A 26438-nucleotide genomic window follows, 5' to 3' on the forward strand; every position below is an offset into this window, starting at 1 on the left:
TTCCATTGTCTCCTTCATTTCTGCTATTTTCTGTTTCATGAATCATGTCAAAAAAATTACAAGGACTCCCAAGAACATTTTATCTAGTAGATGCTAAATTGAAAAATGCAGCAACTTGAATATGATTTTTTGTTGCTACAACAATTAATGTAAGTTGTAGTTGATGAGAAAAATATTGCACATAAAATGCTTGTGAATTTACTTATAAAATTAGAATTTGTAGACTGGATAATTCACGCTGCAAATTGTTGGCACCATCATAACCTTGCCCATGAATACTTGATATGCTTAACCCTCATTTAAATAACTATTTCTCAATTGTGGAATTAAAAGAACAATGTTTGTAATCTTTATAACATGGGCTACACTTGTAAAACGCTCAATAATACTTCATTCCCTATCAACATAACATAAAGCAATGGCCATCCATTGCTTATTTAAATAATCATGTGACTAGTCAATACTAATAGCATTCTTCTCTAGAATCATTTTAAGAGAAAACATAGAAAATATGAGAAAAAAATATATTTTTCCCATATCAAATATGATTTTTTCCCTATAAAAATGTTAACAACAGGGAATGAGACTCGAAAATCTTAATAACCAATACTAAAATGCAATCATGTATGCAATGTAAGTAATCATGTGATTACTAAGTGAGCCATAGAAAACAATTTCAAACATGTTCCAAATAATACAAAACAAGTCCAAACAATATGCATGACCGCCCACCTTATTTCCTCCTTTCTCTGGACCTCTGTCCACACTTGGCACTAACTAACTTGGCCAAAGATAGGTTAGTCCAAGCCCTAACAAACTACTCATTAAATCTAATGAGGGGCATATCATGTGGCACCAAACAATTAAAAACATTTTCCCTAAACGTTTCTTTCAAACCTGAACAAGTCATGCATACAATTAAATCACAAGGTATAATTTCCAAACAATTAATCATACTTTCAAACATATTATTTCTATACAACATATACATATACATCTTTCATCCCACTTGAAAATATTTTCATAAATTAAAATACACATTATCCTATTTTATTCCAAACAAATATTTTCAACAAAACATAGGCACACAATCAATTACATAACAGATACAACAACAAATTAGTAGAGGTTGTCTCGATGCCTTAACAAAATATTTCCCATATAGATGGTTCCTCACCACCAACACCTTCTACACCACAATCTACACATAATTTAAACATATAATATTACCCTAATTATAGGGTTAGGTACAGTGAAACTTCACACCAAATCATATATTTAACTACCCAACAACCTGAGTCTTCCTTAAATCAACTTCTAAATTCCATTTTGTTATTATTATCACCATATATTGTCATTTTGATATCTCCATTGTTATATATCGTCTTCACATTCTTATTGTTATATATTTCATGTATTATGAGTTGCATATTACTATTGAATATTAGATTTCAATTATAATCTCATTAATTATATTGAAATCATTTATTTACTATTTTCGTACTTCTATTATTATCCTTATATCTCTAATTAAGATTTTTTTTAATTTTTTCTGTTTATTTATTTAGCTTCCTATCGCAAAATATCTTCTATTTCCCATAATTTTTATTTTTTCATGATATCATTTATTTATTTATTTTAACTAATTTATCATATCATTTATTTATTTTATAATTATTATTTTAATTTATTTTTCTTATTCTTATTAGAGCCTGGACAAAATAGGGTGTTAATTCACATGTGTATTTTGATTAAGGGGTTTATCTTCAGAAAAGATGGGTAATTATAAAATTAACAGATAATTTTAATTAATTATATATCATAGTATGTTCAAAGTAGTTAAATATGTCGTATAAAAGGGAAAGGGGATTAATTTCCTTCATATATTTACTTACCTAAGTAAATAGTAGACGTTTTAAAGCGAAATTAATTAATTAATTAACTTTTCAAATTACCAGATCTGCAAGACAGCCCAAACTTACCCGTGATTTTGATGAACCATAAATGAGAGCGTTAGCAATCCTACATCTCAACTAAAAAAAACGGCATTTAAATGAGCAATAGCTTTTGCATGTATACGTTTGACATGGCATTAACTGTAAAGTGTAAACTAAAATCATTAATAAGATAGATAGCCTGCTTGTGAGTCAGTCACGGAGTTGCTTGGCTTTTTCAGTATAAAATCTATTTCAGTTGCATCATTACAACGCCAATTAAATAAGTTATATCATGGCTTCCTTGTTCCTTCTCGTCTTGCTGTTTGCACTACTCACCCCTTCAGGGTTTGCCCATTTCTTCAGTCCACCAGTATATGAGCCCCCTGTACAGAATCCCCCCATTGAGAAACCACCAATTTATAAACCACTCAATCACAAACCTCCTATAGAGAAGCCACCAATCTACGAGCCTACTATTTACAAGCCCCCAATCGAGAAACCACTCATTTACAAGCCTCTCATAGAGAAGCCGCCAGTCTACCAACCTCCTATTTACAAGCCGCCAATTGAAAAACCACCCATTTATGAACCTCCAATTGAAAGCCCGCTAGTTTACAAGCCTCTAATTGAGAAACCACCCATTTACAAGCCTCCCATAGAGAAGCCACCAATCTACCAACCTCCTATTTACAAGCCCCCGATTGAAAAACCACCCTTTTACGAGCCTCCAATTGAAAGCCCGCCAATCTACAAGCCTCCAGTTGAGAAACCACCTATTTACAAGCCTCCCATAGAGAAACCGCCAATCTACCAGCCTCCTATTTATAAGCCCCCAATTGAGAAACCACCCATTTACGAGCCTCCTATTGAAAATCCGCCAGTCTATAAACCTCCAATTGAGAAAACACCCATTTACAAGCCTCCCGTAGAGAAGCCACCAGTGTATCAACCTCCTATTTACAAGCCCCCAATTGAGAAACCACCCTTTTACAAGCCTCCTCTTGAGAAGCCGCCAATCTACAAGCCTCCAATTGAGAAACCACCCATTTACAAGCCTCCCATAGAGAAACCACCAATGTATAAGCTTCCAATTGAAAAACCACCCATTTACGAGCCTCCTATTGAGAAGCCACCAATTTACAAGCCTCCAATTGAAAAACCACCAATTTACAAGCCTCCCGTAGAGAAGCCACAAGTATATCAACCTCCTATTTACAAGCCCCCAATTGAGAAACCACCCTTTTACAAGCCTCCTCTTGAGAAGCCGCCAATTTACAAGCCCCCAATTGAGAAACCACCCATTTACAAGCCTCCCATAGAGAAACCACCAATCTACAAGCCTCCAATGAAAAAACCACCCATTTACAAGCCTCCAATAGAAAAGCCACCAGTCTACCAACCTCCAATAGAAAAACCTCCAATTTATGAGCCCCCAATTTGGACAACCCCAGTTGAAAAACCACTAATTTAAAAGCCTCCAATAGAAAAGCCACCAATTTATGAGCCTCCTAGTTTTAAACCCCCACTAGAGAAACCTCCCATCTATAAGCCTCCCATTTCCAACTCACCAACAGAAAAGCCACCAATTTATGAGCCTCCCATTTACAATCAGCCACCCATTTACATGCCCCCAGTACAAAAATCATCAGTTAACAAGTCACCCATTTAGAAACCCAAAATTTGGAGAGTCTCCCATACAACGGTTTCCACATATCAACAAACTTGCTATTTACGAGCCTCTGTTGCCTCCCCCATCAATTTACAAGCATATGTAAAATAATAATTTGGTCTTCACGGTCTCAAGTAGAACATAACAACGTCTCTCTTAAATACTAACGACTTATATGTTTGGCACCTCGCATCTCTCACTTTGCAATACACGAGTAGATTAGCAGCAGGAGTGAGAAGACTTGAGAGGCAATGTGCTGTATTTTGATTTCTTTTTATATGAAGTATGCTTTTATCTTTTATTAAGTTCCATTCAGTTGATATGCTCATCAAGTTAACGATAACGATCCTTGAAAAATTGCTATACAGATCGACTGTTTGAAAATTCCAATGCAAGGAAGCCATCATAATTGCCATCACTATAATATCAAATTCGCAATCCGAAAAAATTAGTGATGGCCGGATTGACTGACCGATCGAATTTGCAATGGGATTTGCAATTTTTTTTTTGTCAATAAATCAAAGCTTCCATCAATAATTTTGTCATATTTTAGTGGTGGTAGATCATTTTATATAGTTATGATGAGTTATTGATTGGCCCCAAATTTGAATGGATATTTTTAATATCATTTTCTCATAGGAACGATTTGTAGAATTGTGCTTCTTGTTTTTTTTTTTTCAATTCGTAGTCCAATCTCACTCACATGTCCTGTTATTCGTCATTAAACAAACATAATAACTTACTTAATTAGTTAGTTAACTAGTAAAAGAGAAAATGTCAATTAAGGATCATATAAAAGACCCTGTATTACATTTAAGACCTCATATTATTGAAATTCAAATGATAGATCTTGGTCCTTAATTGTAATTAAAAATAATATTAAGAATTGATAAAAAAAAAATATCCTTTATCAAAGAACAATCACCATTCCCAATGGATTTATTGTAGGCTAGTAAAATCATTTATTGGAGAGGAGTTAACTGCGGTGGCTGTGGTTGCAATAGTGGCTATGGAAGTTTCGGCAGGATAAGCTAAAAAGGTAAGAGATAGTTAATAAAAAAATGATGAGAAAGAAATATTTAATAAAATGCATGAAATATTTAATAAAACATATCACAACTTGAACTATATTCACAAATTTCATAAGTCATATGGTAAAAGTACTAACAGCTTCAGACATAGTCTTCATCTCATCAGGAGGGAGGGCATGGAACGAGTACCTCTAGTACTTTTACATCTTCTACCACCACTCTCACATGATCTTCTTGCATTTGCCTATGGTGGATAGTTTGTCTCGAAGTGTGAACGCTACCAAGAGTGACCAAACATCTATCAAGGTCCTTTAGATATAGCTTACAAAGTTCATTAGTATTTCCCACTAAAGGGCCCTCTGACACACGTCCAAGAACATTAATATCTTTCGTGCTATGAAATCTAAGAGACTGTGTATGAGGTGCATCAGTAGTTGTCTCTTGTTGTCAGGTCATAAAGGTCATCATCTCCTCTTTCATTTTTGCAAGTTGGGCTTCCAAGCAGACTTCCAAGCAGGCTTCAAATGAAGCTTCGACATCCTTCATTACTTGTTGCCTTATATTTGTCATTACAATTTCCAACTCCTCTCTCATAATAATACTCGGGCTACTAGAGCATGCAGGTACTTCAAAGTAATATGTGATTCCCACACCAAATTCAACACCTCTAGCACACCCCGAATGCTCTGATTTGCTTGTAGCAACCACCAAGATGTCATTTCTACCCTCTGGAGCAAAGGATCCTTGATCTTGTTGTTCCTTAAGAGCCTCATATAATAAACAGAAAAAATCATAATGAATAATTGAATTAAAAAAATTAAATATTACTTACAATCATTTCAGCAGCCTCGTGTGCCTTCTTGCCTGTATACCCTCCTTTCTTGTATTAATGACCATATCTCCATTTAGCCTTACAAGAACTTATTTGGACCATTTTATACACATTAAAAGTCTCCATATGCATTCATTACATATTCTTAGTGTAAATTTGCCTAATTGTTCAATTACATGCATAAAGGGCATTTTGGTCATAAAATTCACTTTTTCACCAAAGTAGGGTTAAGCTAGAAATTTATGGTTTTTAATGGGCTCAAATGATTTCTCAAATTATTTTTTATATATTCATCTTAGGTTGAGAGTTATTAAGAAAAGACAACTTTTTAACATTGTCTCCCTAATGGTTTTCAATTAGCCTTTGACTTTAGTTCAAGTGCATGCTTGTCTACATTTATGTCTTGTGAGGCTTTCATATTCATTTTTCCTTAGTAATTTTAATACTTTGAATGAATTTATCTTAGTCTAATTAAATAAACGTTACGTTATGATTATTTGATTTAATTGTAACCTAGGTGAATTAATGTGACAAATGAAGACATAATTCAAAGCAATCAAATAGAGCTTTTAAATGGAAAAAGAGGCATGACATTATCAGATTTGGAGAGGTCCAAATTAGGCTTGGAATAATGCATTGTATTCCACATTGGAATTGTCATCAATTTTCTTCCAAATTCACAAGTAGTTTTGGCTAAGTGGATAATTAGTTGAAAACCACAACCCTTTGCAAGTTTCTATCTCTTTTCTCTCATTTTCTATTAACCAATTTTGTGCAATTCATATCTCTCACTCCTTTTTCTATCTTCAAACATTTTCTCTCACTTTCTCACTTGTTTTTCAATTTTTCCATCCAATCAATTACCCATATCTCTCTCATTTCTCATCTAAATCACACAAAATCACATTCATTCTTCTCCTTTCTCTCTAATCTCATCCAAACACTCTAATAAAATCAAGGATTGAAGGCTAATATCATCATTGGAAGGAGATTAAGGGTTTAGCCACTTTGGTTCTCAATTTGGAAGCTTTGAAGATAATGATGGATTGCTAGATTTCTCAAGGGATCCTAGAGGGAAGATGGACGGAGGATGAATCAATAGGCTTCTAATGGATAAGACTTTCTAATTCACTTCATTTCTCTTATTTAATTTGATGTTTAACACTTTAGTCTAGGGTTATTCTATAACTGGTTTGTAATTCTAATTGGAATTCATTTTGAAGTAATGAGAGATACTTGTTTGGTTGATTCAGCCATCTCTAGAAATATACATAATCTTGTGTTTTTCTATTGATGATTCTTTTTCTTTGCTCTTATATAGTCTTGTGAGTAAGGTTAAAATATTAGAGAGAACTACCATAGTCTTAGGGTTCAATCTAACCATTGATGTGCCATGGTTTCACTAGGGTCTGTCTAACCTAAACACTTAGTCATTCTAAAATCAAACTAGGGAAAGAACCTAAGGATATTAGTGATGACTTAGGGAATTAAACTAGCTAGATCAAGTTTTTTAAGATAGTCTTCATAAGGAACTACTAAGAGGCCAAGAAGAGAAATCAATCACTAAATCCACAATTAATAAGATAGGTAATGATTTTTCTACTATCTAAACTCTAGGGCTCCACTTTATTAAAGGGTATTCACTTCACTCATTCTTTAGTCTAGGTTTTAGCATTTTTGTTCATTATTTAGTGGCTAAACTCTTCAACTTATAGGTAATTTGTTCACTAAATAACTTCATAATTAAATTGAAACACTCACTAGGGAGATGACCTAAGGTTGACCCTATATTACATTAGGGTTAGAACTATTATTATTTTGATAAGTGTGCGATTAACCCATTCAACAAGAGATAGTGGGTATAAGAGAATAGAAGGATTGAATTTAACTTCATGTTTGAATGATGCAACTACTTCTTCTCATGATTTGTTGATGAGTTTGAAATCTCTACTATTCTTAAACTTGAAATGCTTGAGAAGGGTATATTTTCTTGTGTTGTAGGTACTAATGTCATTGAGACCAAAGCTATTGGAAGAAAATTCTATACTTCCAAAATCCAAGGCTGTGGCTATAGTTTAGGCACTTGAAGATAAGTTGAATAAAAAGTGAGGCGCTGTGAGGGTTGAAAAAGAGAAAAAGCAATTAAGGAGCCTAAATTTAGCAAGGGGGCTATGAGTTCTACACCCAAGTTGGACTTGAAGAAAGTCATTCTTTCTTGTGTGGAGCCATCTACCTTCGCGTTGAAGCCTTTGCCATCCAATCTCAAATATGCATATCTCCTAAGAAGCTTTCAGTAATAATTTCTAACTCTCTATCTCTTAAAGAAGAAAGTGCATTGCTTGATGTTTTAAGAAAGAATAGGCATGTTATTGGTTGGACTTTAGTTGATATTCCTAGAATATACCCTATTGTATGAACTTATAAAATTTTTCTAAAGGACAATGCTAAACACACCAGGCAACTACAAAGGATACTTAACCCATTAATTTTAGATGTTTTAAAGAAAGAGGTAGTTAAGTTGCTTAGTGCTAGGATCATATACCCCATAGTTGACAATGAGTGGGTATCTCCAACTTAAGTTGTCCCTAAAAAGGGATGAATTACTGTGATTAAAAATGAGAAAGGAGAGCTTATCCCTACTAGACTTCAAAATTCTTGGAGAGTGTACATTGATTATAGGAAGCTTGATAATATGACTAGGAAGGACCATTTTTCATTGCCTTTTAGTGATCAAATACTTAAGAGGTTGGCTTCTAAGTCTCATTATTGCTTCCTTGATAGTTTTAGTGGATACTTTCAAATTCCCATAGCTCTTAATGATCAAGACAATACCACTTTTACATGCCCCTTTAGTACTTTTGCTTATAGGAGGCTGCCTTTTAGTCTATGTAATGCACCTGAAACTTTCCAAAGATGCATGATGTCTATCTTTTGTGATTTCATTAAAAATAGTGTAGAGGTTTTTATGGATGATTGCATAGTATATGGCGAGTCTTTTGAGTCATGCTTGCATTCTTTAGATAAAGTGCTTGATAGGTGAAAAGAAGCTTATGCTTAACTTTGAAAAATGTCATTTTATGATCGACAAGAGCATTGTCTTGGGTCATTTGACTTCTTCAAAGGGCATAGAGATGATAGGGCTAAGGTTGATGTGACTGCTTCATTACCATACCTACTTGTGTGAAAAATTTGAAATCCTTTTCAGGACATGTTGGATTCTATTCATCAGGATGATAAATTAGGATTTAGCAAGGATCATATTCATCATAAAATATGACTTATTCCTCAATAATCATGATTTAGTGAGGAAATAATTTTCTCATTATTTCCTCACTAAATTTGTAGCTAAATGATGGGTCACTAATAATTAGCAAAGAATAATGTTTTCCTCAATAATTTAGCAAGAGATTAGTAAGGACCTAATTTCCTCACTAATAGTAGCGAGACCATAATTTCCTCACTAATCTTATATTTTTATCATGACCATTTAGATTGTCATCGCAATTTCCTCGCTAATAAATTTTATTATTTTATTATTAGTAACAAAATAGCAAGGCCTTTTTCCTTGGTAACAAATTAGTAAGGAACTAAATCCTCACTATTTCCTCAAAATTGGTTTAATTGGAGAGAAATAATTTCCTCATTATTTCCTCATTGAATTGCAAATTGGTTATAAATAAATCCAATTCAATCAAGCAATTGACTCGCAAGTGAAATTTTTATTAACAAATAATTCAATCCATAAACAATAACTGTATAAGAAATTTAAAGTACACAATATAATATAAGTTTGCCACATTAAAATCCCTGCCAAATTTAAAGTACACAATATAATCCCTTTAAGCCAATCCTTGTACACCCTACCAAAGCCTCTCTCCTAATATAGATTTAGCTCTGAAATTTCTAGTTGCTACCTTTAGTTCTTCGAAAGTGAAATCTATCAAGTTTGCCACATCCAATATCTATCCATTAGGTCACCTCTCCACCTCTATTTATTCATGTCTACAAGCCATTAGATTCCTTACAATCAAAAGAGGAATTATTGCAAATAAACTAATTAAGTTGTCAAGAAGAAAAGTGTCAAATGCAAGCTACAGAGAAATACACTTTACCATGGTAGTGGGTAAAGAGACAACACAAATACCTTCATGCTTGAGTGTGTGCTCATCTAGCCCGGTCCCCATATGCCACAACCTACAAGGAAAACATTTGTATTCTTCAAATGTTTGTACATAATATGGTTATTGTGAATTATTTATATTCTAGCAATTCACACAACTAAGTTGAGCTAAGTAGAGTATCTACCAAGAAAATAACTATCTTTTGCAACTCCATCAAATCAAAAGAACTAGAAATTATAATTGTTACAATTGCCTATTTGTAATCATAATCTTTCCTTAGCATAAGTATAGTTTTGTTTAGGTACTTTACAATAAGGGGCATAAAATGTATGAAAGGTAGTCATTTTCCAATCAACAAAAATATCAAGAGAATCTAGCTCAAAATGCAAAACTTTAAACATACAAATTAAATCCAAAGTCATCCATTCAAATTAAATGAATTATACTTGAGTACGTGTAACATCCTGAATTTCAATCCCAAGAACTAGTTGCTAATCAAGGGTAAATTAATAATTAGGAAATTGATTGTGGTTTAAGTATGGAGTTGATATTTTGTGTTGTTTGGGTGTTGCATTGATAGGATAAAAGGATAGAGAGGTAATTCAAGACAGAACCTATGAGCACAAGTAAGAATTTTCTCACTGTGCCACGTGCCGCGGCGCACCATCCAAAAATCACTTAAAGCTTATGTGAATAGCTTATGAAAATAAAAGGGAGGAGGCTGGAGAAGCGTTTGAAGAGCAAGAGGAAGACATCTCTACTAGGGCAAGTATTATCTGGAGCTCAGGAGTCTGCTTCGATTGATTACTTGCTAGGTAAGCATCACGCAATCCTAAGCTTCAATTCTACCTCTTTTTCATTGAATTTCATAAGTTGAGAAATCAAACCATGAGATTAGGAGGCATTGTAATCTAAAAGAAAGGGTTAAAACGAGATATCGAATATAGAACTAAGATTTTGACCAATATGGAGTTGAACAGTTGAGTTTTAAGCATTTAGGCTCAAAATGACCTAAAAGTTTGGTAAATAGGGTGAATTTGGGTGGATAAGTGTGTTCGGAAATTGTTATGATTGTTTGAGTAGCTTATAGGGCTAATGACCATAAATAATAGATAAGTAAATTGAAAAGGGTTCAATTGAACTATTTTATGTGTTAAAGGATTTTGTTTAGCTGAAATCAATGCCTATGAATTGTGTCGATAATTGACTGAGAGACACTGTGTTATGTGGATTGAGCACATTTGAAGTTACTCGTGAGAATCTGTGCCCTTAAAAGCTTAGTATGATTGGTAACCCTTAGTCGCAAGGGTTACTATTAACTAGAGTAAGCCTTTTACTTGTTTGTTTATGAAATTGTTTGCAAGTATTTTAATATAACTACATGCATTGTATTGTGAATTGATAGAATAGCAATATTGTGAAAGTATATGTATGTAGATGTGCGAGTATTGATTGAAATAAATTTGAGAAGTAACACGTGCACTGACATGCATAGCATCCACAAGATATACCCTAAATTATGGTAAGGGGAAATGCGGCCTTATTATGAGGAGGTCCAGGAAGTCCTGATGATCCAGAGCGTAGAGCTTGACTCTACTAAGATAGACCTAGAGAAGAAATCCTAATGATCCAGAGCATAAAGCTTGACTTTGCCATGACAAACCTAGGAGATTGAATGATCCACGAGGTTACCTTAAACTAGGATAAGGGTTGTCATCCTACTTTATATAAAACTAGGAAGTCCTGATGATCCAGAGCATAAATCTGGGCTCTACCATGATCAACCTAGAAGACCACCTATATGAAAATGACCTAGTCTGAGCAGTGGTATGATGGGCTCTATTCCTGGTGACTGGAAGGCCTGGTCCAGGGGTAGAGTTTACTCTACCGGGGGGAACTAGGACTGCTTTGCATGAGTATAACGATATTGATGAAAATGAATTCCTATATATGCATATATTATTGCTTTTACCATTACTCATGCTACTTCATCGCTTGTTTATGATTTTATTTACTAACCGATAGTTGAGATTACCTTCGAGTTACTAGGATGTATGTCTCACTCCATTACTTTTGAACATAGGTAAAGAGAGATTGAAAAGGCTGGAAAAGAAAGCAAGAAAAGAGTAGCCTCAATTGATAGTGATATGACTCCCTATAAGTAGATATGAATGTATAAATGTGTTGATAGAATTAAGTTGCCAACTAAGATGCATATTTGTATGTGAATATGAGAAAGTGGATGGTATTGTGAAACTTGCTTGTATATATGTATATTTGATGCATTTTGCTAAGGTGGCCCTGAGGAAGGTGCATGGGTAAACTCAAATGCGAACAACCAACCGTGTGATTTTATAACTTGTTACACTAGTATATATATGTGATGATTGTGAATTGAATGCGAATTGTGTTAATTGTATGAGAACTTAACACAAATGGTAAGAACTTGATACAAATGATGAGGTGGAGCCCCATTTAGAAGAATCGAGTACATATGTGATTTCCGACCATATGGTGAGACAAAGCTCTATTTGTGAGAATTGGAGGATGGAAAGTAGAACAAGTCTAGTTTCATATATGAATTTGTGCTATATATGTGATTTTTTTCATATAAAACCATAAGTGTGTAATGTGGTTTTGAGAAGCCAAAATGGGCTATTGATGTGATATTTAATATATATAATGTTAATCAGGTGTATGTGGTCCTTTTGGACTTAATTTAAGGCCCAAAGTGGTCTAATGGAACAAGAAATGCGAATTGAGCACTTAGGGTGTGCGTTTTTGGAAGAAAAGTGACTTTTTATACCTGAGTGTCTAATTTTAGATCAGATTGTCATATCGAGTCCAAAATTATTCCATTAACTAGTACATATCGTAAGCTTCATGTGGATGCTTGAATCATTCCAATCGAATATCGGATGTGAAAATGGCACACGCTGAAAGTTCATCATTTTTGTTGTCAAAATGACAACAAAATTTTAGACAGGCGCGCCACAGTGCATGACGCAATATGAAACAAGGCAAGTATGTCACGGCACACATGCTGCACGCCATGGCGTATAGCCCATTTTTTAGGTTGGGAAATTGTGATATTTTAAGTCTTTTAAATGGGTTCATGCTTTCATTAGCCCTATTATTTGAATATATGTTTTAAGAAGTCAGGATCCCACGATTTTGAAAACAAATTAAGGGCTATTACTCTGATTTTGGACTTATTGATTATGTGGTAAAAAGGTAAAGCACAGATTGAGATGGGACTTTATAGTTCGGCCCTAAAGACTTTACAGTTTGGTATCAGTTTTTTATGGTTTTGATCTATTTGGACCTTGCATTGCATTAGTTGGCAACTTTTATATATTCATTACTCTTTTTTAGCCTCTAACACCTATTTACTGACTTTTTCTACCTTTACTCTAAAGGAGGGAAAAAAGGTATGTGAAGCTACTGTAGCTATATTGTTGCATTGCTATAGAGCTATAAGACAACGTGGTAGAGTTCCACGACGCACACGGGCTCAGCATGCCTAAGATATGCAAGATTTGAAGCTCCCACTGGAATAACCTCATGGTAATGACCCTATCATGGCACATATACTAGAAGTCATGCTGAACATTCAGAGAAGTCTAGCAAGCCATGATGCCCTGAACCGTAATAGGGATTACAAGGAGCCAAGGCTAGAGCAAGAGGCAAGCCTTAAGGGTGAAGAGAGAGTAAAAACTGAGCAGCAACTTGAGATACAGCTTAGTGGGCCAGTGACCTCCCATGTTGTAGGGAGTAGACCAATGACCAATAAGGAAGATCAACAGATTCCCATAGACTGAGTCTAGAGGACTTTTTTACGATTGAATCCGCCAACTTTTGATGGCAACATAAAAGAGGGAGATGTTAAGAACTGGATCAAGAAGATGGAGACCATTTTTTAGGTTACTTTATGTTCCTCTGAGCAATAAGTGGCATTGGCTATTGTGTAGTTGATTGAGGATGCCAAACATTAGTGGCATTCGATAAGACCCTCGAGTGGTAGTCGGCTCAATTGGGAGCAGTTCAAAGTGAGATTCTTTAACTATCACTTCCCTGTGACTTTTAGAGATGAGAAAGAAGTGAAATTCTATACTTTGTAGTAAGGAGAGTTGGATGAGGAGTCATTTATGAGGAAGTTCAACCAGCTTTCTAAATTTGTAACTTATCTACATGAGAAAGATGATAGCAAATAGAGAGCCAAGAGTTGAAAGAAAAGATGCCCCCTGAGTATAGAAGGCAAATTGCCTTGTTAGGAGAAGCTACATACGAGGAAACTTGCAACCGATTTTGAATAGCTGCGAGGCGAGGTCGAGAGGCAGATGTTAAGAAGAGAAGAGATAACTATGAGTAGTTTTCCATTGCATTAGGCCCAACTGGAGGGGTATCAAAGAGAAGAAGTTTTGGTGCCAATGGTTCTGGATCCTCGGGCACGAGGATATTCAATAAAGGAGCACAATCTCGAGGAGTAATTGGCTAGGGCAAAAGGTTTAATAGGGCTAGAGATTCTAGAACTCCACAGCAATCGGGTCAGACTACTACTGCCCTTACTTCTCGTGTGAGCACTACGTGCTCACCTATGTGCACGATTTGCAAGCAAAATCATCCTAAAATGTGTTAGGCATACTACATCTGTGGTGGTATGGGTCATTTTGTGAGGGATTGCCTCAAGAATTGAGGGGGAGCTTTTGAGCAGTGGCTAGCATTGCTAAGACTAGTTTACACTATTTCTCGAGAGGAGGCTCAAACAGTGCCGAATTTGATCATAGGCACAATTTCTATTTGCGAGCAAAAAGTTGAGATTCTATTTGATTCGAGAGCTACTCATTCATTTGTATCGCATGATTGTGTAGAGAAGTTAGATTTGCCTATGCATGAATTGCCCTATATTGTTAAATTGTCTACACCCTTTGGACTACTGGATAAGACTAGTAAGGTATGTAAAAGAGTTGAGTTATGCTTTAAGGGTAGAACTTTGGTGATAGATCTGATCCTGATTCCTATGCAAGGATCAGATGTTATTATTGGAATGGACTAGTTGGTAGGAAATAATGCTACCTTGGATTGCGCCAAGAAGATGGTATTACTACCAATTCATGTGACACCTACTATGGTTTCCATAATAATCGCCAATCAGCTAAGATTGTTATCAGTAGTACAAGTTGAGAGGTTGGTTTCTAAAAGTTGTCAAGCCTATGCAGTTTTCTTTATGATGGAAGGCAGTGGCAATAGTGACAATATTGATAAGATTCAAGTGGTGAATAAGTTTCCAGAAGTGTTTACGGATGAGGTATCAGGTTTGCCACTGGAATGAGAAGTAGAATTCTCTATTGATTTGGCAACTGTACCGAGCCGATTTCAAAAGCACCATATAGAATGGCTCCTTTTGTATTGGTAGAGCTTAAGAAGCAGCTTGAAGAGTTGCTAGAGAAGGGTTTCATATGCCATAATGTGTCACCATAGGGTTCGCCAGTCCTGTTTGTGAAAAAGAAGGATGGCAACCTATGATTGTATATCGATTATAGGCAACTGAATAAGGTGACAATAAAGAACAAGTATCCATTCCAAGAATAGATGATTTGCTCAATCAGCTAGTGGGAGCTTCAGTGTTTTCTAAGATTGATTTGCAATCTAGGTACCATCAGTTGAGAGTAAATTCAAAGTATGTGCCCAAGACAATATTTTGTACTCGATACAGTCACTTTGAGTTTTTGTGATGCCATTCAGGTTAACAAATGCACTTATAGTTTTCATGGATTACATGAACTATATATTCCGTCCCTTCTTAGATCAGTTTGTTGTCATGTTTTTAGATGGCATACTGATATACTCTAAGGATGAAGAAAAGCATGCAAGGCATTTGAGAACTGTATTAAGGATTCTGAGAGATAACTACTTATATGCCAAGTTGAGTAAGTGTGAATTTTGACTACGAGGTAAAATTTCTCGAACATATGCTGTCAACTAAGGATATTTCAGTAGATCCTCACAAATTGGATGAAGTCTTACAATGGGAATGACTAAGTTTAATGACTGAGGTGAGGAGCTTTCTGGGCTTAACAAGCTATTACAGAAGGTTCATTTAAGGATTTTCACATATTACTGTTTCTTTGACTTGATTGACGAGGAACGATCAACCTTTCATTTGGGTTGATTAGTGTGAAGCTGCTTTTGTGAAGCTTAAGGAAAACCTAACCTCAGACTAGTGTTGATAATTCCCAATCCACAATTACCTTACGAAGTTTACACAGATGCTTCTTTGAAAGGTCTGAGGTGTGTGTTAATGCAAGAAGACCGATTTGTGGCGTATGCATCTAGATAGTTGTGACCTCATGAGGAGAGTTATCCGATGCATGACTTGGAGTTAGCAATTGTAGTATTTGCTCTCAAGATTTAGCGACATTATCTCAACAGTATAAAGTTTAATGTGTGCAGTGATCACAAGAGTTTGAAGTATCTTGTGCATCAAAAAGAGCTCAATATGAGGCAAAGGCGATGGATGAAGTTCCTAAAAGATTACAACTTTAAGTTTAAGTATCATCCAGGGAAAGCCAATGTAGTGGTTGATGCTTTGAGTTAAAAATCATTACATGTGGCTGAATTGATGGTTCAAGAACATCAATTGTTGTTGCCTTTGCTAGAGGTGTAGCTTGAGGCATCAGATTATACTCTGAATGCAGTTCACTCAACCACTATTTTCAATGAGTTTTGGAAAGAGATTCAAAAAGGTCAAAAGAGGGACACATTTTTTACAACTACGCAAGAGGATATAGAGGAAGGGCGTACTACTTTGTTTTACTTCAGTGATGATGGGTTCATCTTGTATAAAGACCGAATTTGTATACCAACGAGTGAGGATATCAGAAGGAGACTATTAGAAGAAGCTCGTCGGAGTAGATACATGATGCATCCTGATGTGACCAAGATGTACCATGACATAAAGAAGCATTGATAGTGACAAGGCATGAAATAAGATGTTACTGAGTTTGTGAACCGGTGTCTCACATGTCAAAAAGCGAAAATCAAGCATCAAAGATTGACTAAGATGCTACAACCTCTGGAGATTCCCTAGTAGAAGTGGAATAGCATTTCAATGAACTTTGTATCTAGTCTACCGAAAATTCAGGCAAGATATGACTCTGTATGGGTTATTGTAGATCGATTGACCAAGCTAGTATATTTCTTGCCAATTAAGGCCACCTATGATGTGGAAAGGTATGCAGAAGTATATGAGTTGTAGTGAGACTGCACGGTGTACCCAAGGATATAATGTCAAATAGAGATCCTCAATTTACTTTGAGGTTTTAGGGAGCGCTGTAGAAGACAATAGATACCAAGTTGAGGTTTAGTACCTCTTACCATCCACAGACTAATAGACAAATTGAACGTGTAAAGGGGCATCTTAAATTAGGACTTATTCATCAATCTAACTATAATAAATCAAAGACTAACCCAAAAGGATTATCCTATAAGAGATTAATCTAAATAAATTCTTAATATATATTTTTACAAACAATTCAATATAAAGAGATCCCAAATCTTTAAAATATTCCAAAAACTCATATCATTCAATTAGACTTATGCGGAAGCATGATAAAGGAAACACATCAACATGGAAGAAGAGCTTCCCTTTTTATTTTCTCTCTATGCCTTACTCTACAATACATATATACATATTTACGACATAATACTTGGCCACTCAAACCCTTCCATAACTGGCAGCGGGGGGTCAAGGTCTCAATTACATTTATCACAATGACTATTACCTAATCATCATACTCTATATATCATCTATTCATCAATAGCCTATCATATACATGAATTTTCCTTTTATTCGCATATAATTAATATCAACTGCTCACCCTTGGACATAAAAAACACAAGGGGAGACCATAACAACATTCAAGTTCTCAAATTAGGCAATATTAACTATTTCCACTTGCACAAATATTTTGGCCCATTAATATAGCACAAGCATCAAATCACATTCCCCAAGGCCCAAAATACATTTCCCCCAATACAAAACTCATAATGCAAATGGATCAAGAATATATTATCCTAGTTGGCAATATCATAAACTAAATACACATATCAAAATAAAAAGAGAAAGGCCTACAGAAGTGATTACTATCACTTGGCCTAATGCTCCTTTTCTCTGTTCTTCTGAGATGAGCTAGCTCCTATAATATGTTAAAAGAGAAAGGTGAATACAACCACTCAGTAATCAAGGTATCTCTAAGTTATACAAATGCATGATAATTAATCATGAATGCAAGTGGCCAATAAATTTATCAAGGTGACCATTCAAACAATCACATTAATAACATGTTAATCACATTAACATTTAACTTATGTACATAATTTTAAGAATAAAGTCAAGTACAAAATTTGCACAAATAGCTACATATACATTATTCGCATAATTACTACATGTTCTCATTTCTACAATTATAATCATATTCTCAACATAGCTATCAATCACTCCAATGACATGATAGTAATAATATACATGACCGATCTCTTCCTTATATCCCCCCTTATTTCCTCTGACATGAAATCTATGGGCCAACAACCGAAAGGGATCGTCCATGTGGTGAGACTACCCAAGGCCTTAATCATATTATGAGGGGCTACCAGGTCAGGGTTACCTTACTCACTTATGAACATGGTTTCCCCTAAATCACACACTATGGGGTGTCATACCCAAAACTAACTCTACGCAAAACTCCAGGTAGGCCAGTGGGGTCAAGTCCCTTAATAGGAACAATGCTACAATACCGTACAAGGTAAGTAGCGGCTATAACCCCTAGGATTATTAGTTAATAGCCAAGTACCATATGGATTTTGCATAACCGCTAATTCCTTCACTAAGGCGAACTCCCGTCATATGATCATACTCATGAAAAAATGCATTTCAAAAACTCATATATATAATTCAAAATTATCCCACATGCTCATCAACTTTTTTGCTCAACAAACATCAAGAATCATCATATTTCAATCATGCCTCTTGCATCAATTTTTATATTATCATACAAAACCACATTAGCATCATATAAAACTCAACATGTTCATACAATTCATCACTATGCATAATCCACAATTCATAATCAAGAGTGTACACATAATCAACAACCATCAATCTCATTACTCACACCAAGTCATAATTAACTTGATCACAAGTCATAGAGTCTCAACAAAGCCACATGCATTACAAATAACCATTTCAAAATTTAGACATATATATGTATATATATATATATATTCTTTTATTTCACCAACATAATTAATTAACATACAAATGCATAAAATATATTTCCCCCGGTTACCTCAACCTTTGAGAGGTCAAAGGTTACCCCTCAAGTTACAACACTTCCAAAGCTTTCCAAAGCTTGAATGGTGTCAAAAGAAAATTAATCTACAATTAATTATATCCCAATGTGTCAATAATATTATTAACACAATTTTCACTCAAACTCTAACACCTGAGTATTTATTTTATTTTATTTCATTTTTTTAAGACCTTAGTCTTAGCCTCTTAAGTTCTAAAATTTAATTTCATGTATTTGAATCTATCTACTAGGTTCAATCGTCTCCTTCATAATAATTTCATTCAAATAATTTTCTAATATCAAAATTTCCCTTTTTATTCCAAAAATTCGCACATAAAAATACCCAAAAATTGCAAACTTGATTTCAAGCCTAGAATCATGATTCTATAGCCATAATAATTTATTTCTCATCTCAAATAATCATCTAAATATCAACAAATCAATTTATATTTTCAGATTTAACCAAAAATCTACCCATAGGGATTTAGGGATAAACTCAAATGCCTCAAATTCTAATTCTATCAACAAAATAATACTCTAGAATATTTATTACACTACTAACAACCTCAATAATCAGATTTACTCATCAAAATTCATCCCTCTTTCAAACCCTAGGTTTTTCAAAATATCAACATCTGCAATTCAAAGGGAAAAACAATTAAAAAAAATGTTTAGAACACTTACCTAATCTTAAAATACTTAAAATCTCATCTGAAGTATCCTAATATGGAGCCCTATCTTCTACTTCAGCTCTGCTGCAGGCGTCACGCTCGCTGTCTCTGTTTTCGCTCTCTGTCGCGTGAGAAGGAATGAAGAAAGAATGAAGGAAATGAAGAAAAGAATCAGATGTGTTGCTTTTCAAAAGAAAACTGTGGGGCCTACATGTCTTTCTTTCCTTCTCATTATTATTATTACAATAATAATAATAATGTACACCAAACACACGCATGAAAATTTCCACCCCACCCCTTTAGATTACTTTTTTTTTGGCATTATTTACACCTCAACACCCAAAGCAAAAATTAGTTCTCTTCCCCCTCTTCAATTTTCAATTTATTTTATGTTCCTTTTTCCTTCTTCTTTCTTTCTTTTTTTTATAATAATATTATTATTACTATTTCTATTTACTATAAAATCATAACTTAGAATTTAATCTAAATTAAATCCAATAATAATCTTCTAACTAAAATTATTTATATCTAAATATTCCTTCAAAATTACTCATTTGCACTAAATTAACTTAATTAACCTTAGGTTAATTTTTGAGATGTTACAGAGCGCACAATACAGACTAAAGACATGTTTTGATCGTGTGCCCTTGAGTGGAAAGACAACTGGGATAGCCATTTGCCTTTAGCTGAGTTCGCCTATAATAATAGCTTTTACTTGAGTATTCAAATAGTACTGTACAAGGCATTATATAGGAGAAGGTGTAGATCACCCTTGTGTTAGGTTGAATTAAGTGAGAGAAGTGTGATTGGTCCTAATATTGTGGATCAAACCACCGAAAAGATCATAGTTATATAGCAAAAGCTTCTTACTACCTAGAGCCATCAAATGAGTTATGCTGATAAGTGACGTCGACCGTTAAAGTTTGAAGTGGGAGATCATGTGTTTCTCCAAGTTTCGCCATTGGCCAACATTGATAGGTCTATAAGGGCCAAGAAACTAACACCTCGCTATATAAAACCATACTAGATTTTGAGTAGAGTAGGTCTTATAGCATATAGAATTGCTTTACCTCCACCTCTATCCAGAATACATGATGTTTCATGTGTCACAATTGAAGAAATATCAACCGGATCTATCACATGTGATTGAGCCAAAAAAAGTTGAGCTTCAGGAGAACCTAACTTATCAAAATGAACTAGAACAGATAGTGGATGTTAAAGAGAAGTAGTTGTGTAATAAGACTATCTGATTGGTTAAAGTGTTTTGGCGAGGAATGGCTTCGGGTGACGCGACATGGGAGATGGAGGAGAGTATAAGAAAGCAATACCCTTATTTGTTCCCGTAAGGTGAGTTAGGCTTGTGTTTGAATTTTGGGGACAAAATTCCCTTAAACGAAGAGAGAATTGTAACATCCTGAATTTCAATCTTAAAAACTAATTGCTAATCAAGGATAAATTAATAACTAGTGAATTGATTGTGGTTTGAGTGTGGAGTTGATATTTTGTGTTGTTTGGGTGTTGCATTGATAGGATGAAAGGATAGAGAGGAAATCCGGGACAGAACGTACAAGCACAAGTAAGAATTTTCTCATTATGCCACGCGCCGTGGCAAAGGTTGCATGTGCCGTGGCACACCGTCCAAAAATCATTTAAAGCTAACATGAACAGCTCATGAAAATAGAAGGGAGGAGGCTGGAGATATGTTTGGAGAGCAAGAGGAAGCCATCTCTGTTAGGGCAAGCATTATCTAGAGCTCGGGAGTCTGCTTCGATTGATTACTTGCTGGGTAAGTATAGCGCAATCCCAAGCTTCAATACTACCTCTTTTTCATTGAATTTCATCAGTTGAGTAATCGAACCATGAGATTCTAAGGTGTTGTAATCTAAAAGAAAGGGTTAAGATAGGATATCGAATATAAAACTAAGGTTGTATGACTAGTATGGAGTTGAACGATTGAGTTTTGAACATTTAGGCTCAAAATGACCTAAAAGTTAGGTCAATAAGGTGAATTTAGGCGGATGAGTGTGTTAGGAAGTTATTATGATTGTTTGATTAACCTATAGGGCTAGTGATCATAAATAATGAAGAAGTGAATTGAAAATGGTTCAATTGAACTGTTTTATGTGTCAAGTGATTCAGTTTAACCGAATTAATACCCATGAATTGTGTTGAGAATTGACTGAGGGGCACTTTGTTATGTAGATTAAGCACTTGTGAAGTTGCTCGTGACAATCTGCGCCTTTTGGAGCTTAATGTGATTGGTAACCCTTAGTAGTAAGGGTTAAAAGTAACTGGAGTAAGCCTTTTACTTGTTTGTTGTGAAATTGTTTGTAAGTATTTTAATATAACTCCGTGCATTGTATTGTGAACTCATAGAGTAGCAATAGTGTGAAAGTATATGCGGATGTGTGAATATTAATTGAAATGAGTTTGAGAAGTGACGTGTGTACTGACTTGCATCACATCCACGAGATATACCCTGGATTATGATATAGGGAAATGTGGCCCTACTATGAAGAGGTCTAAGAAATCCTGATGATCCAAAGCGCAGAGCTTGACTCCGCTAGGACAGACCTAGGAGAAGAAATTTTGATAATCCAGAGCATAGAGTTTGACTCTACATGACAGACCTAGAATATTGAATGATCCACAAGGTTACCCTAGACTAAGGTAGGCGGCCATAGTCTTACTCTGCATAAGGCTAAAAAGTCCTGATAATCCAGAGCATAGAGCTAGGCTCCACCATGATCAACCTAGAAGACCACCCATATAAAAATGACCTGATCTGAGCAATGGTATGGTGGGCCCTATTCTTGGTGACTGGAGGGCCTAGTCCAGGGGTAGAGTTTACTCTACCAGGGGGAATTAGAACTGCATTGTATGCGTATAATGAGATTGATGAGAATGAATTCCTATATATGCATATATTATTGCTTTTACCATTACTCATGCTACTTTATCACTTGTTTATGATGTTGCTTACTAATCAATAATTGAGGTTACCTCCAAGTTATTAGGACGTATATCTCATTCTATTACTTTTAAACACAGGTAAAGAGAGCTTGAGAAGGCCGGGAAAGGAAGCAAGAAAAGAGTTACCTCAATTGGTAGTGTTATGACTGCCTATGAGTAGATATGAATGTATAAATGTGTTGATAGAATTAAGTTGCCAACTAAGATGCATATTTGTTTGTCAATATGAGAAAGTGGATGGTATTGTGAAACTTGCTTGTATATATGTATATGTGATGCATTGTGCTGGGGATGCGCCTAAAGAGGGTACATGGGTAGGCTAAAATACGAACAAGCAAACGTGTGATGTTATAACTTGTTCCACTAGTGTATATATGTGATGAGTGTGTATTGATTGTGAATTGAATGTGAATTATGTTAATTGTATGAGAACTTAACACAAATGGTAAGAACTTGACACAAATGGTGAGGTAGAATTCTATTTGAAAGAGTCAAGTACATATGTGATTCTTGACCATATGGTGAGACGGAGCCCTATATGTGAGAGTCAGAGGATGAAAAGTGAAACAAGTCTAGTTTTATATGTGAATTTTTGCTATATATTTGATTTCCTCATATAAAACCACAAGATGTGGCTTTAAGAGGCCAAAATGGGCTATTTATGTGATATTTGATATATATGATGTTAATTAAGTGTATGTGGTCCTTTTGGACTTAGTTCAAGGCTCAAAGTGGTCTAACGGAACAAGAAGTGCAAATTGAGCACTTGGGGGGTGTGTTTTTGAAAGAAAAAATATCTTTTTGCACTTGGGTGTCTAATTTTAGATCAGATCATCAAATCGAGTCCGAACTTGTTCCATTAGCTAGTACACATCGTAAGTTTTGTATAAGCGCTTGAATCACTCTAATTGGATATTGGATGTGAAAATAACACACGCTAGAAGTTCATCATTTTTGCTATCAAAATGACAGCAAAATTTTAGACAGGTGCACCGCAGCGTATGACACAGTATGAAATAAGGTAGGTGTTCTTTGCCACATGCCATGGCACACAAGCTACACACCGCGATGCATGGCCTATTTTTTAGGTTGGGAAACTGTTATATTTTGAGTCTTTTGAATGTATTCATGCTTCCGTTAACCCTATTATTATGAATATACTCTAATTTTGGCTTTATTGATTGTGTGGTGAAATGGTAAAGCACAGGTTGAGATGAGACTGTATAATTCGGACCCAAGGACTTTACAGTACGCATACAAATTACCTCTATTATGGTGTTATTCTAAAGGAAGTATGAAACTGTAATTTTCCTGAGAATAAAACAATAAAGGCATGGTACCTACATCATAAAGGAAAGTAGATATTCATATGTTAAAAGCAAGATATCCGGTTGCAAGAATCATTCTGACCTTCATAAGACAAGGAAGTGAATTACCATCGAAGCCCAGTACCTTACTCATACTAAATTGAACACATTCTTCCTTTTCCCCTACTCTATGGTTTCCTTAGAACATTTAAATACCTAACACATAATAAACAAATATATACCTAAAGTCAATAAAGGAAAAAAAATACACGTTAGAAACAACAATTATAACATAATCATAGATTATATAGATTAAATTTATAACATCATTATCATGTTCCTACTGGCCACAAAACAATCAATATTCTAGGATTATGTGATTACAACTTGTTAATTTTTCTTGATAATACATTGATGATGAGTTTTAGATCTACAACAAAACTCAATTTAATTCTCTAAGAAATTAGAAATTAACATTCATCACTAACCCGTGGTGAAATAATAGTGATTTTAACTCTCACATTCCAACTGTGACTAACTTGACTCAACAAAACTTCTTTTGTCATCATTTCTCTTGAAGGACCTGAACTCAATTTTGTCCTCTTTCTTCATCATTCTATAGTTTCTTTCTTCATTATTCTACTTTCAATGATTCTGTCACTTAACAAACCAAGACATATTTTCCAGCTTTGTGTTCTTTTCCCTTCCTGCAAGCTTTTCTCTCAACAGATATCTGTCTCTGTCATTTTCTTATTCAGAAATTTTTAGTATTTAACTTCTTTCACATGCCAAATCCAAATTCCTTGAATAGCAGCATATTTAGTGAGATGAAAGATCACCAACCACTTTAGAAAAACAATATATTCTCATGCAAAAATTAAGAACAATATAACATATTAGAGTAATTAATTTGATATGAATTAATAATGTCAAGCTAGTCATACATAAGTCAAAGCAAGCAATTTTTTTTGGTTAAAAATAAGATGAAACTTTATACTTCTATATATGAAAAGGCATGAGCAAATCTTTCTCATTCATTCAGAAATCTTACCAAAGATTATCCATGGACTGAAGAGTTTCTATGGACAATTAATACAGACACACTACCCTTCTATTTACTTGCTTCCTCATATAGTAGATTTCCTGGAATTTCTTCCCTTGAAATCCGACCTCTTCCTCTAGAAGCCTACATAAATGGCATGGAATATTTCTCAAATAAGTTAGTGAGGAAGAGTTATCGAATTGATTATGGCTACATCAATGAGTCTATCTGGTAAGAACCACCATGTCCTTTTCTTACAATAATTTGTTTAGAGAAAATGAAAGTATATCATTAACTTTATGCCATCTGCAAACATCGTCTTTAACATCACTCTTCAAAACTTAAATTTTTCCTGCACAATTTCCTTTGACTCCACTGTTAAAGATTCTACTTCAAACTCTGCCATGTATTATTTCTAAATGAATGATAGCCCATTATGTGACAAACGACAAAGTTTGAGATGACATCTCCATCAATGTGTTTAGTTAAAAAAAAATGGATAGAAGAATTTAAATCTTGATAGGTGAAAGTTGAAGGAGGTATCTTGTTTTTCAAAGCTGATGGGGGTGTTTGAAAAATGGCTCAAAGGTATATGGAATATTTGCAATTTTCTCAAAAGCTTTTTGTTACTAGATAAACACATCTAGATTTCTTTAGAGCCCATTAAAAAAAAAAAAAAAAAAAACTTGAATCCACAAGACCACATTCTATATTCCACAATCCAAGTCTAGCACAGTTGCATGTATGACTCCTAATCCAATCCAATAAACCAATACAAATAGTTAAATTAACCATAGAATAAATAAACTTGAGTCTACAGCATGCATCCAAACCACAACTCTATACAATTGGCATCATAGCTACATTACAATATGGAAATATAGTCTTATAATATTTCTCAAATGATCCAGAATTCCATATCCTAACAAATAGCAATCGAGTTTGCTACCAAAAGTAAGCTACCATGAATCCACAAATCAGAAATTGCCATGGTCTTGCCATTTATATTGAAGAAAAAATCAAAAAAAAAATAGAGAGAAGTGACATACTCGTGAGAAGCAAAGCAGAGATTAGTTGAAGTTTTAAAGACCAGAGAGAGTGAGCCATATAGATTTGAATCTGATTCAGAGTTCAGACTATTAAGGGAGCAGGGAGGCAAGGATGATAGAGGTAGTTGAACCCGGAGGAGGATGGAGCTTTACTGGTAAACGAGAGGTGCTCTTGTTACTTGCACTTGCAAGGGCATGAATGCAAGGCGAGATTCGAGGAGCCAAGAAGGAAGAGATGAAGCTCAACAGATGACAACGGCGTTCATAAGGACACGAACATGAGGTGAAATTCGAGAAAATGAGAATGAGTAGGCGGACTTCCAAGATGGATAGAGATCCATAGATGACGACGACGCTGGCAAGGTCAAGAACATGAGGCGAGAGAGAACAAGGAGGCGATCAGGACTCAGGCGATAGGCAATGGTTTTCTGAGATTGGGTAATGGTCAAGATCCAA

The 26438-nt window shown here is 34.9% G+C and overlaps 2 protein-coding genes and 1 long non-coding RNA gene across 37 annotated transcripts; 2 read left to right on the forward strand and 1 right to left on the reverse strand.

Moving 5' to 3' along the window:
• Window positions 1-26438, reverse strand: LOC129320322 (uncharacterized). Of its 35 annotated transcripts, none has more exons than XR_008595735.1 (8): window positions 25983-26435; window positions 24943-25077; window positions 23995-24107; window positions 19625-19732; window positions 18938-19026; window positions 17737-17788; window positions 9582-9663; window positions 4669-9471 (listed from the first exon to the last, which is right to left on the reverse strand). XR_008595735.1 is itself a non-coding variant. In XM_054965718.1 (2 exons), the coding sequence occupies exons 1-2, from the start codon at window positions 9635-9637 to the stop codon at window positions 5085-5087; spliced, it is 345 nt and encodes a 114-aa protein (XP_054821693.1). In that variant the 5' UTR covers window positions 9638-9663; the 3' UTR covers window positions 4669-5084. The 35 variants fall into 35 exon arrangements, 1 of the variants encoding a protein (XP_054821693.1); XR_008595733.1 differs by having other exon boundaries at window positions 9614-9663; window positions 17725-17788; XR_008595749.1 differs by having other exon boundaries at window positions 4669-5396; window positions 9614-9663; window positions 25983-26434.
• LOC129320321 (repetitive proline-rich cell wall protein 2-like) lies at window positions 2071-3907 on the forward strand. The gene has a single exon (XM_054965716.1). The coding sequence runs from the start codon at window positions 2230-2232 to the stop codon at window positions 3406-3408; it is 1179 nt and encodes a 392-aa protein (XP_054821691.1). The 5' UTR covers window positions 2071-2229; the 3' UTR covers window positions 3409-3907.
• LOC129320324 (uncharacterized) lies at window positions 7624-11927 on the forward strand. Its single transcript, XR_008595767.1, has 3 exons — window positions 7624-7762; window positions 10171-10405; window positions 11674-11927. It is a non-coding gene; the product is annotated as an uncharacterized LOC129320324 (long non-coding RNA).

This window comes from Prosopis cineraria, unplaced genomic scaffold (assembly GCF_029017545.1).
Source record: "Prosopis cineraria cultivar Desert tree isolate PC_DT_omini unplaced genomic scaffold, ASM2901754v1 PC9, whole genome shotgun sequence".
NCBI lineage: Eukaryota > Viridiplantae > Streptophyta > Magnoliopsida > Fabales > Fabaceae > Prosopis > Prosopis cineraria.